The sequence below is a fragment of the Exophiala bonariae genome (assembly GCF_035927105.1).
Source record: "Exophiala bonariae strain CCFEE 5792 chromosome Unknown scaffold_17, whole genome shotgun sequence".
Taxonomy (NCBI): domain Eukaryota; kingdom Fungi; phylum Ascomycota; class Eurotiomycetes; order Chaetothyriales; family Herpotrichiellaceae; genus Exophiala; species Exophiala bonariae.
This window is the reverse complement of record NW_027042492.1, coordinates 253,736-271,012: the sequence shown is the minus strand read 5'-3', so window position 1 is coordinate 271,012 and position 17,277 is coordinate 253,736. Positions and strand designations below refer to the sequence as shown.

Sequence of the window (17,277 nt, the reverse complement as noted above, 5' to 3'; positions counted from 1 at the left end):
CATGTCTGACTTCCAATTACGGTAGTGACAAGTCAGCACGCCATTTGTCCGAGGCAACTAGATACGAGGAGAGGAAGAAAGCGAAGTGAGGTCCAAACATGCAGCCCGAATGACGCAATATAGTGACTAATCTGCGTTTCTATTGGCCACATTGGTCAGGCCGCTTTATGCGCTGTTAAATCGGCAAGATACAAGCTACGGGATGACATGCAGACTGACGGGTTTAGCGCAGCAAAAGCGGCCGCTTTTGCCAACTCCTCTTGAAGTGAGGAAGTTGATAAAAAGGGTGGTGTCATCCTGGCCATGCGAGGTTCTTCCAGACTCGAATCGCGGAGAGCGAGAATATTTAAGACTTGTTCTCAGACTTGCGATTAGCAAGCAAAGAGTTCAGGCGTTGGTATAAAAAGGGCGGCCCCTTGAATTTAATGATTGAAGCCCGAATCTGAACAATTAATTACCAACCCTGGATCTCTTCATTTTCGGACTCTTAATTCTATTCCACTACTTAGCACAAACAATATCAAAGTCTCTCAGTGTTAGCAACGATTTATTTGGCATCCGCCCTGAACTGACGCTGGGTACCGCGAGCATGTCGTTCTTCCAGGCAAGCGACTGGCACGAGGGTGAAAAAGCCATCCATAAGCGTGCCCATCTCGACTTCCGAGAGGATAATCCGACTTCGCCATTCCTTACGCCCATGGCCGCGTATCAGATTTCTCGGTATCCATTGATGGCCATCGGAACACTTGACGAACATGACCGGCCCTGGTGTACCATATGGGGCTCTGGTGAACCACCTCTGTCACAACCAGTAGCGCAGAGCGTGATCGCTATCAAGAGCGAAGTGGACGCGAGTTTCGATCCCGTCGTTCAGGCGATATGGAAGGGTCAAGACAACGGAGATATCATCCGCGAGGAGGGTGATGGCAGGATCGTCAGCGGGCTGAGCATCCATTTGGAGGAACGGGGTAGGGTTAAGCTAGCAGGAAGGCTCATCGCTGGTGCGCTAGATGCAAGTCAAGGAGGATCGAAACAGCCGAACGAGGGTAAATCAGGATCAATTCAGCTCGTCGCCAAAATCGAACAAAGTCTCGGAAACTGTCCGAAATACCTAAACAAAAAAATCATCACATCCTCCACACCGAAGCCAATACTACTCTCAGAGTCTCCACACTTGTCGCAGGAGGCGCTCAATTTGATTGAAAAAGCGGACATGTTCTTCGTCGCCTCAGCACATGAGCACGAAGACATGGACGCAAACCATCGCGGAGGGCCGCAAGGTTTTATTCGCATAGAACAGCCCGAGGACCCAGAGGAAGGGAGCATCCTTGTCTGGCCAGAATATAGCGGGAACAACCTATACCAGACACTTGGAAACCTTGAAGCTACGCCCAAGGCAGGCCTTGTGATCCCAGACTTCGAGACAGGAGACGTTCTCTACCTCACAGGGAATACCAGGATTCTTGTAGGTGCAGAGGCAAGTCGAATGATTGCAAAGACAAAACTCGCAGTCCGTCTCAACATCACGGCAGCTCGACTTGTTCAGAACGGTCTTCCATTTCGCGGCACACCAGTCGACGATGCAACTAGCGGCCGCTCCCCATATAACCCACGTGTTCGCCACCTGGCAACCGAACAGACTGATCCCCACGACAAGAGTGCCCCAGGAGAGGATGCGCCAGTGACAGCACAACTAATCAAGAAGACCAAGCTTACCCCGACGATTACGAGATATCGCTACGCCCTCGCCGACCCATCAGTGCTGGGACCGTGGAAGCCAGGACAGTATGTGACCATGGATTTCTCGAAGGAGCTGGACATGGGGTACTCGCACATGCGGGACGACGACCCGACAAGCCTGAATGACGACTACCTCCGCACATTCACCGTCTCGTCAGTCCCAGGATCCCTCGGCGTACACGGCGAAGAATTCGAGATCACATTGCGCAAAGTCGGTGGCGTCACCAAATGGCTCGAGTGGCAGCATCAGGGGATGCTAGAAGTGGGTATCAGAGGTTTCGGCGGAGAATTCGCATTCGATCAAACGGAACACAAGACGATCGGGTTCATTGCAGCTGGAATCGGCATCACGCCGCTGCTGGGCCAGATGGGTTCTCTGGATGCCCCTAAGATCAAGGTTCTATGGAGTCTAGGCATCAAAGACGTTGGTCTCGCAGTGGACATCTTCACACAATATCCAGTGCTGAAGGATTCCGTCACTATCTTCCTCACAGGCGACGAGTCGCTGCTGGAGCAGCGCCCGAACGAGAAGCTCAAGCTGAAGGAGTTGAAGGCCCTAGGATCCCAGATCGAGCGGCGGCGGCTGCAAAAGGATGATTTGTCGAAAGTGGATGCGCTCGTGGATAAGTGGTATCTCTGTACAGCGCCGGCGTTGAGAAAGATTGTGCAGGACTGGTTGCCGGGGAAGGCAATTGTTTATGAAAATTTCAACTATTAAGTAGTGCAAGGTTCGCTTCCGTTCATGAGGTATTGTCTTTATAGCGCCCACACAATTATGGATCTGATTTTCCCTCCGTGTCAAACTCGAGATCTCTCTCTGCATGGAACAATCGCACTTCTCTGTATACAGGACAGGGTTTATCTTGGACTGTTCCTGCATGGTGTCCAGATATCGGGACGTAACTGGTCACATCTATTTCACTGGGTGTCCTGGCTCGATAGCTTGCGGGAAAGCTCTCTCGACAAGCTGATCTGCTAGAATAATGGGAATCGTGCTATATTTGCTTAAGACCTTCGTACCTCGGCTGTATGACGAGATGCGTAGGGATTCTCCAGCCCCCAATCGCTAACCAGAAAACATGGTTCTCGCACCGCCATATGTCGTGATCAAGAATCATTGAGGTCGTGTTGAGAGGTCCACACTTCGTTCTGATTTTTATGACCAGTTGTTATATACGGTCTCAGAGGATTTGAGATTGGCAATCCCCGGAAATCAAAGCTTCGTCGTGATATTGCGAGCGTTCAACTGTGAAACCGAGGTGCCGATGCAGGAGATCTCGTCTGCTGCTGTGCAGAGATCAGAACTTGATGTACGTAATTTCGGTCTTCCATGATTTCAACCTCTAGCTCTCTCTAAACCCTGCTCGGCCACTTTGATCAGAGGAGTGAGTTTCTTTTCTACCAATATTGGCAAAAGACTCGAGAATGCCTCTCGAGCCTTGGCCTTCTCCCCGCTATCCAACAACATATCGGCGCGAGTCATCTGGGCGGAGAGCAATGCAAGCTCACAGATCGAATCACGATCTTCAGGCTTGACAGCTTCAGCAGTTCCGATGGCTTGATCCGCCCATCTTAGGATAGCCTTTCGCGCTGCAGCTGCGGAGGCTTTGGTAATAGGCTTTCCGTTGACTTTCGCATTTGGATTTTTCAAAGCCACATCCATGGTGGACGCGATATTGCTCAACACCTGCACTTCTTTGCAAGATTTTGAACCGTTACATGACGCTCGCAGGGGTTGAAGTGCTAGCATGTATACCTGAACAGCATTGGACTCCTCGCCGGTCGTGGCATAGAGATCACCCATTTGCGATAGTATGGATGCAATTTCTCCAGTGGTCAGACCTGCGTTGTTGTCATCAGTAAAGCCATTGATTTGAGGGTCTTTGGTCTCCTTCACGATCAAGCCAACAGCATCGGACAAGGTCTGTTTCGCCATATTCATATCTTGCATGTACTCGCTCTCCCACATCGAGGAGAGTTTGACCTTGGCTTGTATGATAGTCTTAATGAGATGTTTTCGGATGTCGATCGGTAAATCGCCATCCTCTCCTGAAGCTGGTTGTACTCGCTGGGCGTTGGCGAGTGGTTGTTTGCGCTCGTCCAAATCAGCCAGTCGCTGCTCGAAGTCCTTTGTCACATCATTGAGAATCTCGATGGCAGCCCTCATGTGGCCAAATGTCTCGAGCATTTCAGAGAAGCGGATTCTAATGCCCACAAACTCTTTGCTGTATGGATCCATGCCCAGTTCTTCCGCCTTTTTGAGCGCATCGACGAAATATCCCGATGCCGTTTCTGGGTCTGGTGATATATGGGTATAATGCAGAGCCAGCCTCAAACGCTGCTCCACAGGCAGAGGATAAGGAGTCAACTGTGTGTTCTCTCTCTTGTATTCATCGTAGGCCATCATGGTGAGGAGTGAAACCATGCCGGTGGCGGCGATGAGAAGGAAGGGGAACATGATCGGATGTTGGGTCCGGGCGTCTATAACCATCTGCTGTATCTTGCCAGGTGGTTTGGAGTAGGTTTTGACACCGCGGCAATGTGATCTCGAGCTGATGTTGGGCGACCATCGTAGTTGCTGCGTCGAATGATGTCTTGCTGCTGTCTCGCAAACATTACTGCGGGTAGCTCTTGGGAGGCTGCGGACAGCCAGCTGATGTCGGAGGTGTTTAATACTGCGACTAGCCTGCATTCTGCTTTTTATAGGACGGACGTGAGAAGTAGATCATGGACACGAGGGTGTTGTTAGATTCAGTGCGACTGTAGATAAATTTCTCGATTGATCGATTAATTGTTTCTCCAAGTCGCGTCCGAGGAAATGACATCATCGCCACCGACTTCCAATCATCACGCTGCGAAACCGAATACGTCAAGAACTCTCAAACTAAATACAGACAATCTTACCTAGGTGGTATCCAACATCAAAAGAGTGTCATTTTGGATACATACCATTATCAATATTGGCGCAATGTGCGGGAGATATGCGCTCGGCATAGTGAGTCACCTGCCCTGGTCCGCTGGACCGCAAACATATGACATATGGAAAGCACATCGGCTAAGTTTGGTTTTAAGCGTGCCTCGTTTGTTCGTTATCAGCTTCAGGAACAGGGCTTACCAGTTGATGACGCACCTGCAGATGATGAAGCCCGGGAGACTTACAATTTCCCTCCGGGTGCATATGGTCTTGTCTATCGAGCTGATGTTCCTGATCAGGGAGTGAGAGATAGCAGTGACGTGTCTGCGGGTGCGGAGGAGGTACAACTCCAAGACGCAACTGTAGAGGGAGAAGAAGTTTCCGACGATTCAAAAGAGCAGCAAACATCCGACAATGCCAAGAACAACGACAAATCCACTATCACTCACAGCAACGACCCAACCGAGAGATATAAATACCAAATCAAAGTAATGAAATGGGGCTTAATCCCTTTCTGGACCAAACGCTCGCCAGACTATTCAAGCATGCTAAAGACTATCAACTGCCGGGACGACAGCTTGGCCGAAAACCGGGGTATGTGGACCACGATGAAGGCGAAGAAACGATGCCTAGTCGTGGCGCAGGGATTCTTCGAGTGGCTCAAAAAGGGGCCCGGACCAAAAGACAAAGTCCCGCATTTTGTGAAACGCAAAGACGGCCAGTTAATGTGCTTCGCAGGTTTGTGGGATTGCGTCAAATATGAAGGGAGCGAGGAGGCTGAAAAATTGTACACCTATACGATCATCACGACGGATTCGAATAAGCAACTGAAGTTTCTGCATGATCGGATGCCAGTTATCTTGGACCCGGGAACCGACGAAATCAAGATGTGGTTGGACCCGAGCAGGAATAAATGGTCGAAAGAGTTGCAAGCTATGTTGAAGCCTTTTGAAGGCGAACTGGAGTGTTATCCAGTCGATCGAGATGTAGGAAAGGTGGGTAACAACTCGCCTGGTTTTATTGTGCCTGTCGACAGTAAGGAGAACAAGAAGAATATTGCGAATTTCTTCGGGAACGCCGCAGCTGTTAGTGGGCAGAAGCAGAAAGCGGCCATCAAGCCTTCAGAGAAGGGGTTAGAGCAAGAGCCAGAAGAAACCCGCAAGACAGTCGACCACGATGGGAGCGAAGATAATGCCCCTCTACCCGTGCCAACATCTCCATCATCACAGTCACCTCAAAAGCTCACCGGCAAGAAACGAGAAGCTCCGAACTCTCCGGTATCATCACCACCTACTAAACAAGCCAAATTTGGGAGCAACATATCGCCGATGAAAACAGCGGCCTCCACGACCCCAGGATCTGGCAAGAAGCCGCGCAGTGCGACGAACAACAAAGACCTGGTACTGAATAGCAACAAGAATAAGAAGAAGACCGAGGCTGGTACGCAGCGTATCACGAATTTCTTTGGGAAATGAATGGATAGATCAACCAAGCTATTTGTTGACACTTCATCAACAGTCACCCACTCCAGAGAATCCATTCCGTCCTCACATCGGTTGGTTGACAAAAGGATATGTAAGCACTCGAGTGTCTCCTCAAAGCTCTCTCAACTTTCCAATCTCTTCCGATCCTGCAAGCAATCAAGCTTCTCGTCACCAATCTGATATGGAGTCAACATCATACAATCGATATGGCCGTTCCCATCGATCCTCTCTCTGAGTAATATCGCGAGGCTACCACGCAATCCATCAGGACTGGGGATTTCTCATCAGAACTTTGTGCAACACCGGAGAGGCCACAACCGTAAGTGCACGAATAGCATCTATTCTATTTCTGATGGTTTCTGAAGTGGGCGTATAGGTTGATGGATACATGATCGCTCTCGCTCTGGACATGGAGGTCAGCGCTGTCGTCCAACAGCCCGAAGACATCAAGAAGCGCCATTAGGTCTTTGACGTCAATGTCGCCCAACATGCCGGCCCGCCGTACAAGGCCGCTTATGATGCTGCACAACATATGGATTAGGCTCTGAATCCGATGCGGTAAGCCTGCATTATTATGCCTCCAAGAGCCGAATAGCTCCTAGATAAATTTTGCCTCGTTACACTGGTTGCGAGTAATTGATAGCTGGATATCGACGATGGCGTCCTCTTGAAAAGTATCCAATGGCACCATTGGACCAGTGAGACTGAATACTCAAAATCCATAAACGGTCGCACATACATAGTCGCAGTATGTTGATAGCAATTTTGGTCAATTGATCTGCTTTAGCGAAGAAATTAAAGCTCAAGTTCGATCTCAACACTCGCCGGTTGAGAAGAGCAGATCAGAATTGTGTCCGGGAGATCTCCTTCTGGACCATAAACCTCTCCTTTCAGCAGTTTCGTTTCACAAGTCCCACATCCACCGCTTCTGCACCCGTAGTCAGGCTTTAGGCCATGCTTCTCAGCAAGCTCAAGCAGCGACAGTCGTTCTTTTGCCAGCCACTTGACCTTGACATCAGACTTGCGGAACGTTACGTTTGCTTCTTCAATGTCCGCCATTGCTTTTTAAGACCAGAGAAGGTGGCCTTTGTAGTGCTGCGATGCTGAAAACGCCGATGAGTTCAACTAGAGTGGAGAGCATGAACAATCACACATGTACCCAGCTGAAGTGAATGGATATGTGCCCAAGCGTCAATTGCTTAGTTCAACAGCAAATCTGGCCGCCGGTATGATCAATGGGGCTGAAAGAGTGAAACAAAGCGAGATACAACAGAAGCAACGTCTCTAGAACAATGCTGAAAGAATATCAAATAAAAAGGAACGACTTTGAGTGAGAACTTGTTTCAACACCTATTCTCTCAGTCCTATCTTCTCCAAATGTCAGTCAGACCAATTGCCGAGGTGTTTCCGCCACAGTCCGGGATGTACTCCGTGTTTTACCCGCTGCGGCTGGCGTCACAACAATCGGACGTACTCATTTTCGTTTCACTACAGGCCCCCAATACTCCACCCTTTACCTGGCCGGGAGTCTTCCACTCCTCTCGGCCTGAAGTTATCTCTATATACTGGTGCTGGAGTACATACAGTCTGTGCATTTACTGGATAAATGTATGTGCTTTAGTATATACGAAGTACTCTCTTTCCAACCTAGTGGTTCAGTACGGCGGGCCAGAGGGCAAAAACCGAGTGGACCTGCCAGTGAGCTCAACGTCCAATTTAGATTTTGCCAAGCTATCTTTCCGGAGCTCCAAACCTTGCCCATATTTTATCGTTCACGACCATCATGGGTGATATAAGATACATCATGTCATTTATTTGATCGAAGTAGTTGCGCTAGGAGGGAGCCAGGCGGAGATTTTGAAATGGCAACAACAGTAGTGAGCGCAAAACTTGCTAGAGCCAGCAGAGTTAATTCGAGCCGCCTTCGACCTCATTCGCTGCTGGGGGTACTCAGGGGATGCGAGTGTGACTTTAATGGTGCTCCCGGAGCTCGGACTTTCCAAATACTATGTCGCCTCAATAGCGGGCTCAGTCGGCCCACGCCGTCGAGGAACAATGGTTCGAGAAACCATCAGCATCACGGTGCACTAGTTCAAACCAACACTATTCTTTCAGGCGCACCAAAATACTCGAGAAGTCAGCACACTGCCCCTGCGACATCTCTCGAGAAGGAGCATAACACCAAAACCTCTGAAGATCTTTCTAACTCGGTCAAGCGACTTATGCGACATGTTCCCCATCCAGTCGCTGTCATTACCGCCACAGATGTCTCAGTGAACCCAGAAGGAGGCTCCGAAGGATGGCGTGGCGCGACTGTATCGTCATTCAACACCGTCACTCTCTCGCCAAAGCCGGTGGTATCCTTCAACATCCGGAAAATTTCATCCACCTTTGACGCAATGCGAAGTTCCGGACTCTTCAATGTTCACTTGCTCAGCGAAGCAATCGAAGCAACCGATATAGCAAGCAAGTTTGCCAGTGGAAATGCCTCATCACCATTCCATGATGAAGAAGGCGAGATCGAAAGTTTTGCACATCTAACCGATCCAGCCAGGACAGCACCCTCAAGTAAATTGCCCCCGATTCTGCAATCACGAGACGAGAATGGCCATTTGATGGTCCCCTTTAGATTGCACTGTCGATATATGCCGGGCAAGGTTGTTGAAGTAGGGGATCATGTGGTCTTGTTTGGAGAAGTGCTGCAGATCTTTCACGACGACAACGCTTTCCATGGACAAGGTTCCAGTGCGCCCAAGCCGTGTCTTGTTTATGTCAATGGGAGGTATGTCAGAGTGGAGAGCCACAGTAGTGGTATTCCTTTTGTGCAGCGCCGTAAGTTTGCGACTGCGCCGAACTGAGTGTGGACATGGAAATAGCTCTGGCCTGGAAATCAAAAGCACAAAATCCCTGAGAGATTGACTTACTCGATGGAACCAGCAATATTTTCAACTGCTGTCGAAGATACTACATCGGCTCTCCTCACTATTTGGGATTTGGACAGGTAGAATTACCTTCAAGACCTACCCAAAAGAAAGCGACTGAATGTGGCCGACGCTGCGGAAATATCATTGAAATCGAGTCTGCTCGATGATAAGTCACTTTGACTGTCGCTGGGCATAACATGTTATGATGAGCGGCTGCCCGGATAACAAGACATATTTCGAAGGTCCATATTCGAATGACAAACCTGTCGATAATTGAAAATTTGAGTAAAAGAGAGAGAAAGAGGGAGAAGGACTGCATGTGGCGCGAATCTTGACCAGGTACCAGTCCGAAGTATGGTATCTCACCACGAAGGGACACATTGCGGGGTGGAGTGAGAAAGGGCCTAAGAGTTGAATCCAGTGGTTAATATCCACAAACCTTATAACATCAGCACTCAACAGGGCCGTCACCTAAAAAAGGCAAAAACTTTCCACTGCCTGCGTCGAGACGACTGGAAGGCCGAATCTTGCAGTGGCTTAGAAAATCCTCCTTCTGCCCGCAAAGGAACCTGGATTTTTTTGACCGTGAGCCTGATTCGAACTGAAGACCTTTGCAGGTCGACGAGTCCGCCTCGGTTTTATTCATCCTAACTAGAGGGTGATTTGGTGACAGAGATTGGAGTTTTATAATACTTAAGGTTGTAGGTGAATCTCTGTGGTATGTGAGAACGTAAGTGAAGGAAGTGCCCTTGATACGCTTTAAGCAACGCTAATTCCCGTTGCCTCATAGCGAACGTCTGTTCTAGTTGTTCAATAATCCGATTTTTGAATGCTAGATTGTTGAGAACTCTCTTGTACCATTGGGAACTGGGTGCAAACAACTGCAAACTTATGAGAACGAGTTTATGGCGCAATTCCAAGAGTGCTTCGTCGGTGAGCAGCATCCTCATAGTGCTCTGTCAAGGTCGGGATCATCCTACTGACAAGGCGACTATCTCCACCAAGAAACCAAATCAACAAATGCCCGCTCAGCATCTTTCTCACTGTTCATGGAGCATAAAGAGATGTCATGACCAAGACACGATTTTCGTGGTTACCCGCTGGCGTCTAATAGTTTCTCAACATCCGACATTACTCGATATACTAGTGATCCTGCTGGTCGTTTAATGAACCGCTGCATCTCTAATATTCTGTCTACCTCGGCGCGAAAGCTTCAGTTGATGTGGTCTGGCAGAGAACATGGTTTTGAATTTCTCGTAGAGACCGAGAAACCTCGCCTATTGTCGGTGTTTACCGCACGGCTACCTTGTCGGCATCTCGGCCATTTTTGAATTGCAGATACGGAATACCTCCTCTCATATTTCTTCTCCAGATCACCACACTCAAAATCTCTCTCTATGGAAACTCACTACGAATTACTATCATTTACTCTAGGTACACCGTACACCATCAGAAACTATGGTACAAAATTTACGATTTGATGGCCAGACGGTGGTGGTCACTGGAGCGGGAGCAGGTCTTGGCAAAGCCTATGCTCTCTTCTTTGCATCAAGAGGTGCAAACGTCGTGGTCAATGACTTGGGTGGTGATATAAAAGGCTCTGGTGCTAGCCAAAAGGTGCGTTTCACATCGTGTTAGTGCTCTGCTTATTACTGATCTTGCACCATAGGCTGCAGATATAGTCGTGGAGGAGATCAAGGCTAGTGGTGGAAGGGCTGTGGCGGATTACAACAGCGTTGTGGATGGCGAGGGGATCGTTCAGACAGCCATCAATACATTCGGTCGAATTGATGTTCTCATTAATAATGCAGGTATCCTTCGTGACGTGTCTTTCAAGAACATGACAGATGCAGATTGGGATATCATCACCGCGGTGCACCTTGCCGGAGCTTACAACACTACGTCTGCAGCTTGGCCACACTTTGTGAAGCAAAAGTATGGACGGATCATCAACACAACATCTGTGGCAGGCATTTATGGCAATTTTGGGCAGACTAATTATGCATCTGCCAAACTTGGCTTGGTGGGCTTCACTGAAGCTTTGGCAAACGAGGGCGCTGCGTATAACATATACGCCAATGTAATCGCACCTCAAGCTGGAAGTCGACTCACTGCCACGGTGCTGCCTCCTGAAATCATTGCAATCATGAAACCTGAATATGTGACACCACTCGTTGCAGTTTTGGTCCACTCATCGAACAAGGAAAATGGCTCCATATTCGAGGTTGCTGCTGGATATGTGGCAAAGATTAGAAGACAGCGAGCAGCTGGCCTCTTTCTCAAGCCCGATCATACTTACACGCCTTCTGCGGTTCTTCGAGGTTGGTCTCAAGTCAATGACTTTTCGAAGTCAGAGTATAGCCAGTTACCTACCAACACGAGGTCAATGTTGAGTCAATTATCAAAGCCCAACGAACAAGGCCCTGACGTACGATTCGATGACAAAGTGGTGGTCGTCACGAGGGCTGGCACAGGGTAGGTCCATCACGCTTCTACAAGCTCCTTTTTGCTGATCTATGTTACAGACTGGGGCGAGAGTCCGCTCTTGCATACGCAAAACTCGGAGCAAAAGTTGTTGTAAATGACACTGTCCGCTCAGACGTTGTTGTGAAGCAAATAAGAGCTACAGGAGGTCACGCTGTGGCTAACACTGCTCCTGTTGGAGATGGCGGTGCCATTGTAAAGACCGCCCTTGATACCTGGGGAAGGATTGACATCCTTGTCAACAACCCAGAACTCACAATTTCCGGGGCCACTACATGGCAAGGAGTGATCGACTCTCATCTTCGTGACGCCTACAAAATAACAAAAGCTGCATGGCCTCACATGATAAAGCAGAAATACGGCAGGATCCTAAATATTGCCGGTGTAACTGGGAGTGGTAATCTCATCAGCCGGTTGGCGCTCGCCACAGCAGTAAGTCTACGCTTCTGGCCTCTGCTACATAGCTAACCTTTTATAGAGTGCCAGCATTATTGGTTTCTCTCAAGCTTTGGCTTTGGAAGGTAGAAAGAACAACATTTTTGTGAACGCAATTGCACCATTTACCTGGAGCCAACTTACCGACGGTGGACAACAGAACTTTTACCCTGAGCATGTCTCTGCACTAGTACTAGCGCTGTCCTCTGATATGATCCCCGATCTACCCACTGGCCTTTTATTCCAAGCTGGCAGCGCTTGGCAAGCCCGGCTCAGGTGGCAGCGAACTGGTGGTCATTTGTTCCCCCTTGAAGCAACCTTCACACCAGAAAAGGTGCTGGAGAATTGGAGGAGTATTACAAACTTCGACGACGGGAAAGTCGACTATCCACATACAATTACAGACAGTGGAGCCAAGGTATTTGCCAATCTCAACAGCCCTGCTACTAAGGGTCTCTCTACCAAACTTGATGGCAGGAAGTATCTGGCGATCATTGAGAAGGCGAAAAAGGATGAACTTCTACCCCTGCCGTTCAGCTGGACCTGGAGGGACACAATCTTATACAATCTCGCTCTCGGGGCAAACCGGACGCAACTGCCCTTGGTATTTGAGAACCACCCAAAATTCCAAGTGTTACCGACTTATGGTGTTATCCCAATGTATGGCGCACCTACCAAAACACCACTAAACGAACTGATTCCAAACTTTTCCCCAACCCGAATTCTGCACGGCGAACACTACCTTGAGATTCGGAAATTTCCCATCCCGACAGAGGCAAAAGTGGCATCTTATGCAAAGCTACTCGAAGTGGTCGACAAGGGCAATGCTGCTATTGTTATACAAGACTACGAAACCAAGGACGTTGAGACTGGTGAGGTGTTGTTCTCCAACATCTTTACCTTGTTTGTACGTGGGTCCGGAGGCTTTGGCGGCGTAAAGAGTGACATCAACCGTGGTCCTGCGAGTATCAACTACAGCCCACCAAATCGAGCACCTGATGCAGTGGTTGAAGAAAAGACATCCGATGACCAAGCCGCGCTCTACCGTCTTAACGGCGATCGGCTCCCGTTGCACATCGACCCGGCATTCGCAAAGCAGGGCGGCTTCGATACCCCGATTTTGCATGGCCTATGCACGTTCGGCATCGCTGGAAAACACGTCTTTCTTACCTATGGAGAGTTCAAGAACATTAAAGTCCGCTTCACCGGTATTGTGTATCCTGGACAAACTCTTGTTACAGAGATGTGGCGTGATGGAGGCCGAGTAACATTCCAGACTAAAGTCAAGGAAACAGGAAAATTGGCTTTGGGTAGTTGCGGCGTGGAGCTGAGGAATAAACCGAAGCAGAATCTGTAGAAGACAGTGCTTGCTAAGAGACTCTGAGAAAACTCACTACTCCGGAAATGCCTCACAAAATTGAGATTAAACTTCTACAACACAGGACTAAGATCTGTCGATTATTTACGGGCTTCAAAGTCCTTTGTCGTCGGCAGCTTGGATAATGTTAGGAACTCCTGAGTGGAGAGCAGCGCTGCAACAATCAACACAGATAATTTGGAATCTGCATTACCGGCGTGTTTCAGAATGAATTGAACCGTAGCGTGGTCACCGTGAGAATTTTTGATTCCACACCCCATCATCGTAGACCCATTCAACTCCACAGGGGATCGGCAAGGGGTTAGTGATAAGCGTCTGTCATGTCTGTGGGAATTCACTTCTGACGACGAAACCTACTTCGACCTCCGCACATACACAACCTTGGGTGGGAAGAAGATGGTTCGTCGGTCATATAACACCGCGATTATCACAAGAGGGACATAGAACTTGAGAATGGATCACTGTCGTCTTTCCTGCGCAGAGCCTGGCAGAAGAAGTAACCACCTTACATAAGTGAGCCGTGACTAGCTATGCACCCAGTTCTCCGGACTGAAAAATCATGAAGCCTTTGTTTTTGTTCGATCCTAGAGGTCGAAAACGAGAGTCGTGCTATTAAAAACGATGTGTTGATGCAACAAATTTTTCTTAAATCGGCCAAGTAGGTCGGCAACATATCCCATCGCAATCATCGAATATGAAATATCAATGCCAATCTCAAGTACGGAGGGCAAAGCCATCGTCCCAACAGTCAGATGGTACCCAGAAACTCACGTGAAGTTTACGTTCGCCGTTGGGCTAGAGAAATCATAGTCCACACTGCATCCTGGCAGGAAATCTGCAAGACTATCCCAATTCACCGCATCCACATCATCAAACGAAAAAGCTTTGGGATCGATGCTCTCGGTAGCTCCCGCGGTGTCAGGTGTCTGTAAATGACTAGCGAAGATGGCATCTGACGAAACAGCTTCAGGCAGGGCATCCCCAAGTCCTCGTTGCGAGAGATTTGAGTCTTGACTGACCTGGCGGCTTCCTGGGCAGACATGAACGCCGCCGTACTCGACTCCCCATAACCTGGATTGCGAGTCGAACAACAAGGTAACATTTGCTGTAAATGCAATGAATTGGAGGAAATCGACTGAATCGTCGCCTCCAGGAAAAGCCTCTCGGCCTTTCTCGATCACCTTGACACAGAAGAAGAGAGACTCAAGCACTTCTGCTACATCATCCGTTTTCTTGTACTGAAGCCGCTTTGTATGAATGATGAATGCTGTGATCTGAAACGGAATTGCGGCTGTGGCGGGCAGATATCGATCTCGACCTAATTCGTATAATTTTCGGTCGACTCTTGCGACTTCTATAGCTGCTTCTTCTACTCGCTTGAGAGATAATGCTTTATCCCAAGATCGCAGTTGTGGTCTATGTAGTGCTGAGACCACGGACCAGAAGACGATATGTAAGTACCCAGCGTTGGTAGAGACACTGGAACTAGTGATGTTCTGATCGAGTGAAAATGAATGGGAACAAGATGTTGGAAGAGTGCTGTAGAATGTCTGCAGCTGATCGTCGTATAATTGTACTAGTGCGGGGTCAGATGGTGTGCTCTTGAGGAACAGCATTGTTGCGCTCGATCCGTCATCTCCCTTGGCTGTTGAAGTGTTGCATTCAGCTTGGAGGACAGAAAAATGCAGAGAAAGGACTCTGCCGCCCATGTTCCAAACCTCTACCATGCTGATGAAAATTTCTGCCAGGGCGATCTGATCATTCGTGCTTGGAATCATTGCATTTGATTCATCGGATGTACTTATGATATCGAAGTCTTGAAGAGTCAGTGGTGGAGTATCGAGCTCAGTGTCCTGGATGCGAAGTGGCCGCCCCATCGCAAGCCCCAGCATTCGATCCCGAACGTAACAAGACCACCATACTCTTTTGAGAAGCTTCGTTTCCTGTAATTGATTGTTGTATTCCCCTTTCCTGTGAAGGCCTAAAGTCTGTACAAGAGCAATTGCTATCCCAGTCCAATAGTACGCACCCTTGTTATCTCCTGGTTTCTCGCTCCAATATGCCAGGAGAAGAACCGCTTGGACGATGGTCAGCTTGTCGGTCTCAACGTCAAAGTCATATAATAGCTGTAAATTATGTCAGAGTACGTTGCATGAACAAGTCAGGCCAAACCAACCCTAGTCTTGTTATAGAATGCTTTTCGACAAGCTCTCCGGGAACTGAACCCTGCCTTCTGTATATCGCTCAATTCCACAAAAGGAGCGGATGCGAATGCAATTGCTTGCATCTGTAAAATGCTTATACATGCGTGTTCACCCTCTAGAATACCGCAACAACATGAAAGATCAAGTACAGGTGACATCGGGTAGACAAATCGCACATATGCGATCAGCAAGCTTTTGATAAAGTCGAGTGGTGGAACATCCAAGGCGCCTTTGAGACGCAGATAGTTGATATCATCCTCCGTTAGGGAGAGTGACAGTGGACGGATGAAATTTGGCAGATGTATATGATTCGACCCGAGGACACCGCTAGATAGAGAGGAGGGCGCGGTGATACTCAGGCTGCGAGGAGTTAATTCCGTAGGCGCCCAAGGACGGACGGCACGCTTGTCAACGAGAGATGCGTAAGACAGTTCTTGATGCAAGAAACTATGATCCAAACTAGTACCAAATTCTTTAGGGACTGCTGTGCGAGACGATTAATGCCTGTGACGAAGTAGCAACAGAGCTATGGCTACTTGCCTGCATCATTCTGCTGGCCAAGAAGGCTGACGCCCACGGTTTCGTCAAGCCATCCTGCTGTATGGGTAGGAGAGACCTGATCGAACGGTACCGCAGGCTGTCGCATCGCGCGAGCCGATTCATTCACGTGTTTCTCTTTGGTCGTGTTATCTTGTCCATCAGAACCTTTTGCGTACTTTTTGAGTCGCCGGTAAGGTTTCTTGCCTCGTCTGGATTTGGTGGTTAAACACTCGACATCGTCGTTGAGGCAGTTGCTACAGGGTGATCCACATTCCTCAAAGTTGCAACGAATCTTCCTTGCTCTGCAACTCAGACATGCTCTTCCAGCCCTCTTAGGCTGTGGTTGCTCAATAAGTTTGGTAGGCGCCATTCTGCCTGACATTCACTCAGAGAAATAACGATAAGCGTAGAAGTATAGCAGTTGGAAACAAAAAGGCGATCTCTGGTATAGTGTACCGGCGTTTCATAGTTGTCCTTAGGCACTAGTCATGATGTGGACCCCACTCCCTCCCCCATAAATGAATGTTTGTGGTACGGGGGGGGGGGGGGGGGGGGGGGGTCCTTCGTATCCACGCTCAGCATGTACAGAATCAGGCCATCCAGAGCGAATGCGAGGCCGGCAATACAATCGGCTTTCTTCTTTTTTTTGATAGCCGAACCAAAAAAGTTCAGAGCATGTTGCGCTCAGACAACAACAGTAAGAATCCAAGCCTCGTCCACCTTTCGCTTCGGCAACTAGGGAAACTAAAACATACCTAAGTAACCTTCAGAAGCAGGATTAGCTGGCTTACTTCTTGCTACTGAGGGTTGATTCATCTGAGACGCTTCCTGAGGACAATGAAGGCATGAAATTTAGCGGGGTACCCCAGTTCCCACCTTCGCCTAATCATGGGTGCAGAATCTGCTATACCGAATTCCGATAATAAGAGGACATGTGGGGCGAGTACCCTCCACCGCCCTGCGTCGTTCAAAGGCCATTGAGCCGCTTACTGTGTTCAAGTCTGATCTACTCGACACACCCAGTGCTTCTGGCCTATTATCAGACACTACAATTAGACTTCCTGTCCATCGCCATGTGGTCAATCCTTCGTCCGCCCAAAGCTCAAGATGTGTCGTCATCTGGCCAGCTACTTTAAGCCAACGCTTCGTTCTAGTGCACTGTCCCTTATCGCAT

At 48.8% G+C, this 17,277-nt stretch overlaps 7 protein-coding genes across 7 annotated transcripts; 4 read left to right on the top strand and 3 right to left on the bottom strand.

Annotated features, from left to right (window-relative positions):
* Positions 1-303: 303 nt before the first annotated feature.
* LTR84_003704 (uncharacterized protein) lies at positions 304-2,458 on the top strand (the record flags this gene model as incomplete). The annotated part of the gene is made up of 2 exons (XM_064847288.1): positions 304-310; positions 510-2,458. The coding sequence occupies 2 exons, from the start codon at positions 304-306 to the stop codon at positions 2,456-2,458; spliced, it is 1,956 nt and encodes a 651-aa protein (XP_064705009.1).
* A 618-nt stretch (positions 2,459-3,076) lies between these two features.
* On the bottom strand, positions 3,077-4,432 carry LTR84_003703 (uncharacterized protein; the record flags this gene model as incomplete). The annotated part of the gene is made up of 1 exon (XM_064847287.1): positions 3,077-4,432. The coding sequence occupies one exon, from the start codon at positions 4,430-4,432 to the stop codon at positions 3,077-3,079; it is 1,356 nt and encodes a 451-aa protein (XP_064705008.1).
* A 347-nt stretch (positions 4,433-4,779) lies between these two features.
* On the top strand, positions 4,780-6,129 carry LTR84_003702 (uncharacterized protein; the record flags this gene model as incomplete). Its single annotated transcript, XM_064847286.1, has 1 exon — positions 4,780-6,129. One exon carries the CDS (start codon positions 4,780-4,782, stop codon positions 6,127-6,129), a length of 1,350 nt encoding a protein of 449 aa, XP_064705007.1.
* Positions 6,130-6,933: 804 nt separating this feature from the next.
* On the bottom strand, positions 6,934-7,197 carry LTR84_003701 (uncharacterized protein; the record flags this gene model as incomplete). The annotated part of the gene is made up of 1 exon (XM_064847285.1): positions 6,934-7,197. The coding sequence occupies one exon, from the start codon at positions 7,195-7,197 to the stop codon at positions 6,934-6,936; it is 264 nt and encodes an 87-aa protein (XP_064705006.1).
* Positions 7,198-8,000: 803 nt separating this feature from the next.
* On the top strand, positions 8,001-8,996 carry LTR84_003700 (uncharacterized protein; the record flags this gene model as incomplete). The annotated part of the gene is made up of 1 exon (XM_064847284.1): positions 8,001-8,996. The coding sequence occupies one exon, from the start codon at positions 8,001-8,003 to the stop codon at positions 8,994-8,996; it is 996 nt and encodes a 331-aa protein (XP_064705005.1).
* Positions 8,997-10,520: 1,524 nt separating this feature from the next.
* Positions 10,521-13,338, top strand: LTR84_003699 (uncharacterized protein; the record flags this gene model as incomplete). The annotated part of the gene is made up of 4 exons (XM_064847283.1): positions 10,521-10,679; positions 10,732-11,537; positions 11,588-11,978; positions 12,025-13,338. The coding sequence occupies 4 exons, from the start codon at positions 10,521-10,523 to the stop codon at positions 13,336-13,338; spliced, it is 2,670 nt and encodes an 889-aa protein (XP_064705004.1).
* Positions 13,339-14,126: 788 nt separating this feature from the next.
* LTR84_003698 (uncharacterized protein) lies at positions 14,127-15,646 on the bottom strand (the record flags this gene model as incomplete). The annotated part of the gene is made up of 2 exons (XM_064847282.1): positions 14,127-15,485; positions 15,536-15,646. The coding sequence occupies 2 exons, from the start codon at positions 15,644-15,646 to the stop codon at positions 14,127-14,129; spliced, it is 1,470 nt and encodes a 489-aa protein (XP_064705003.1).
* Between the last annotated feature and the right edge of the window lie 1,631 nt (positions 15,647-17,277).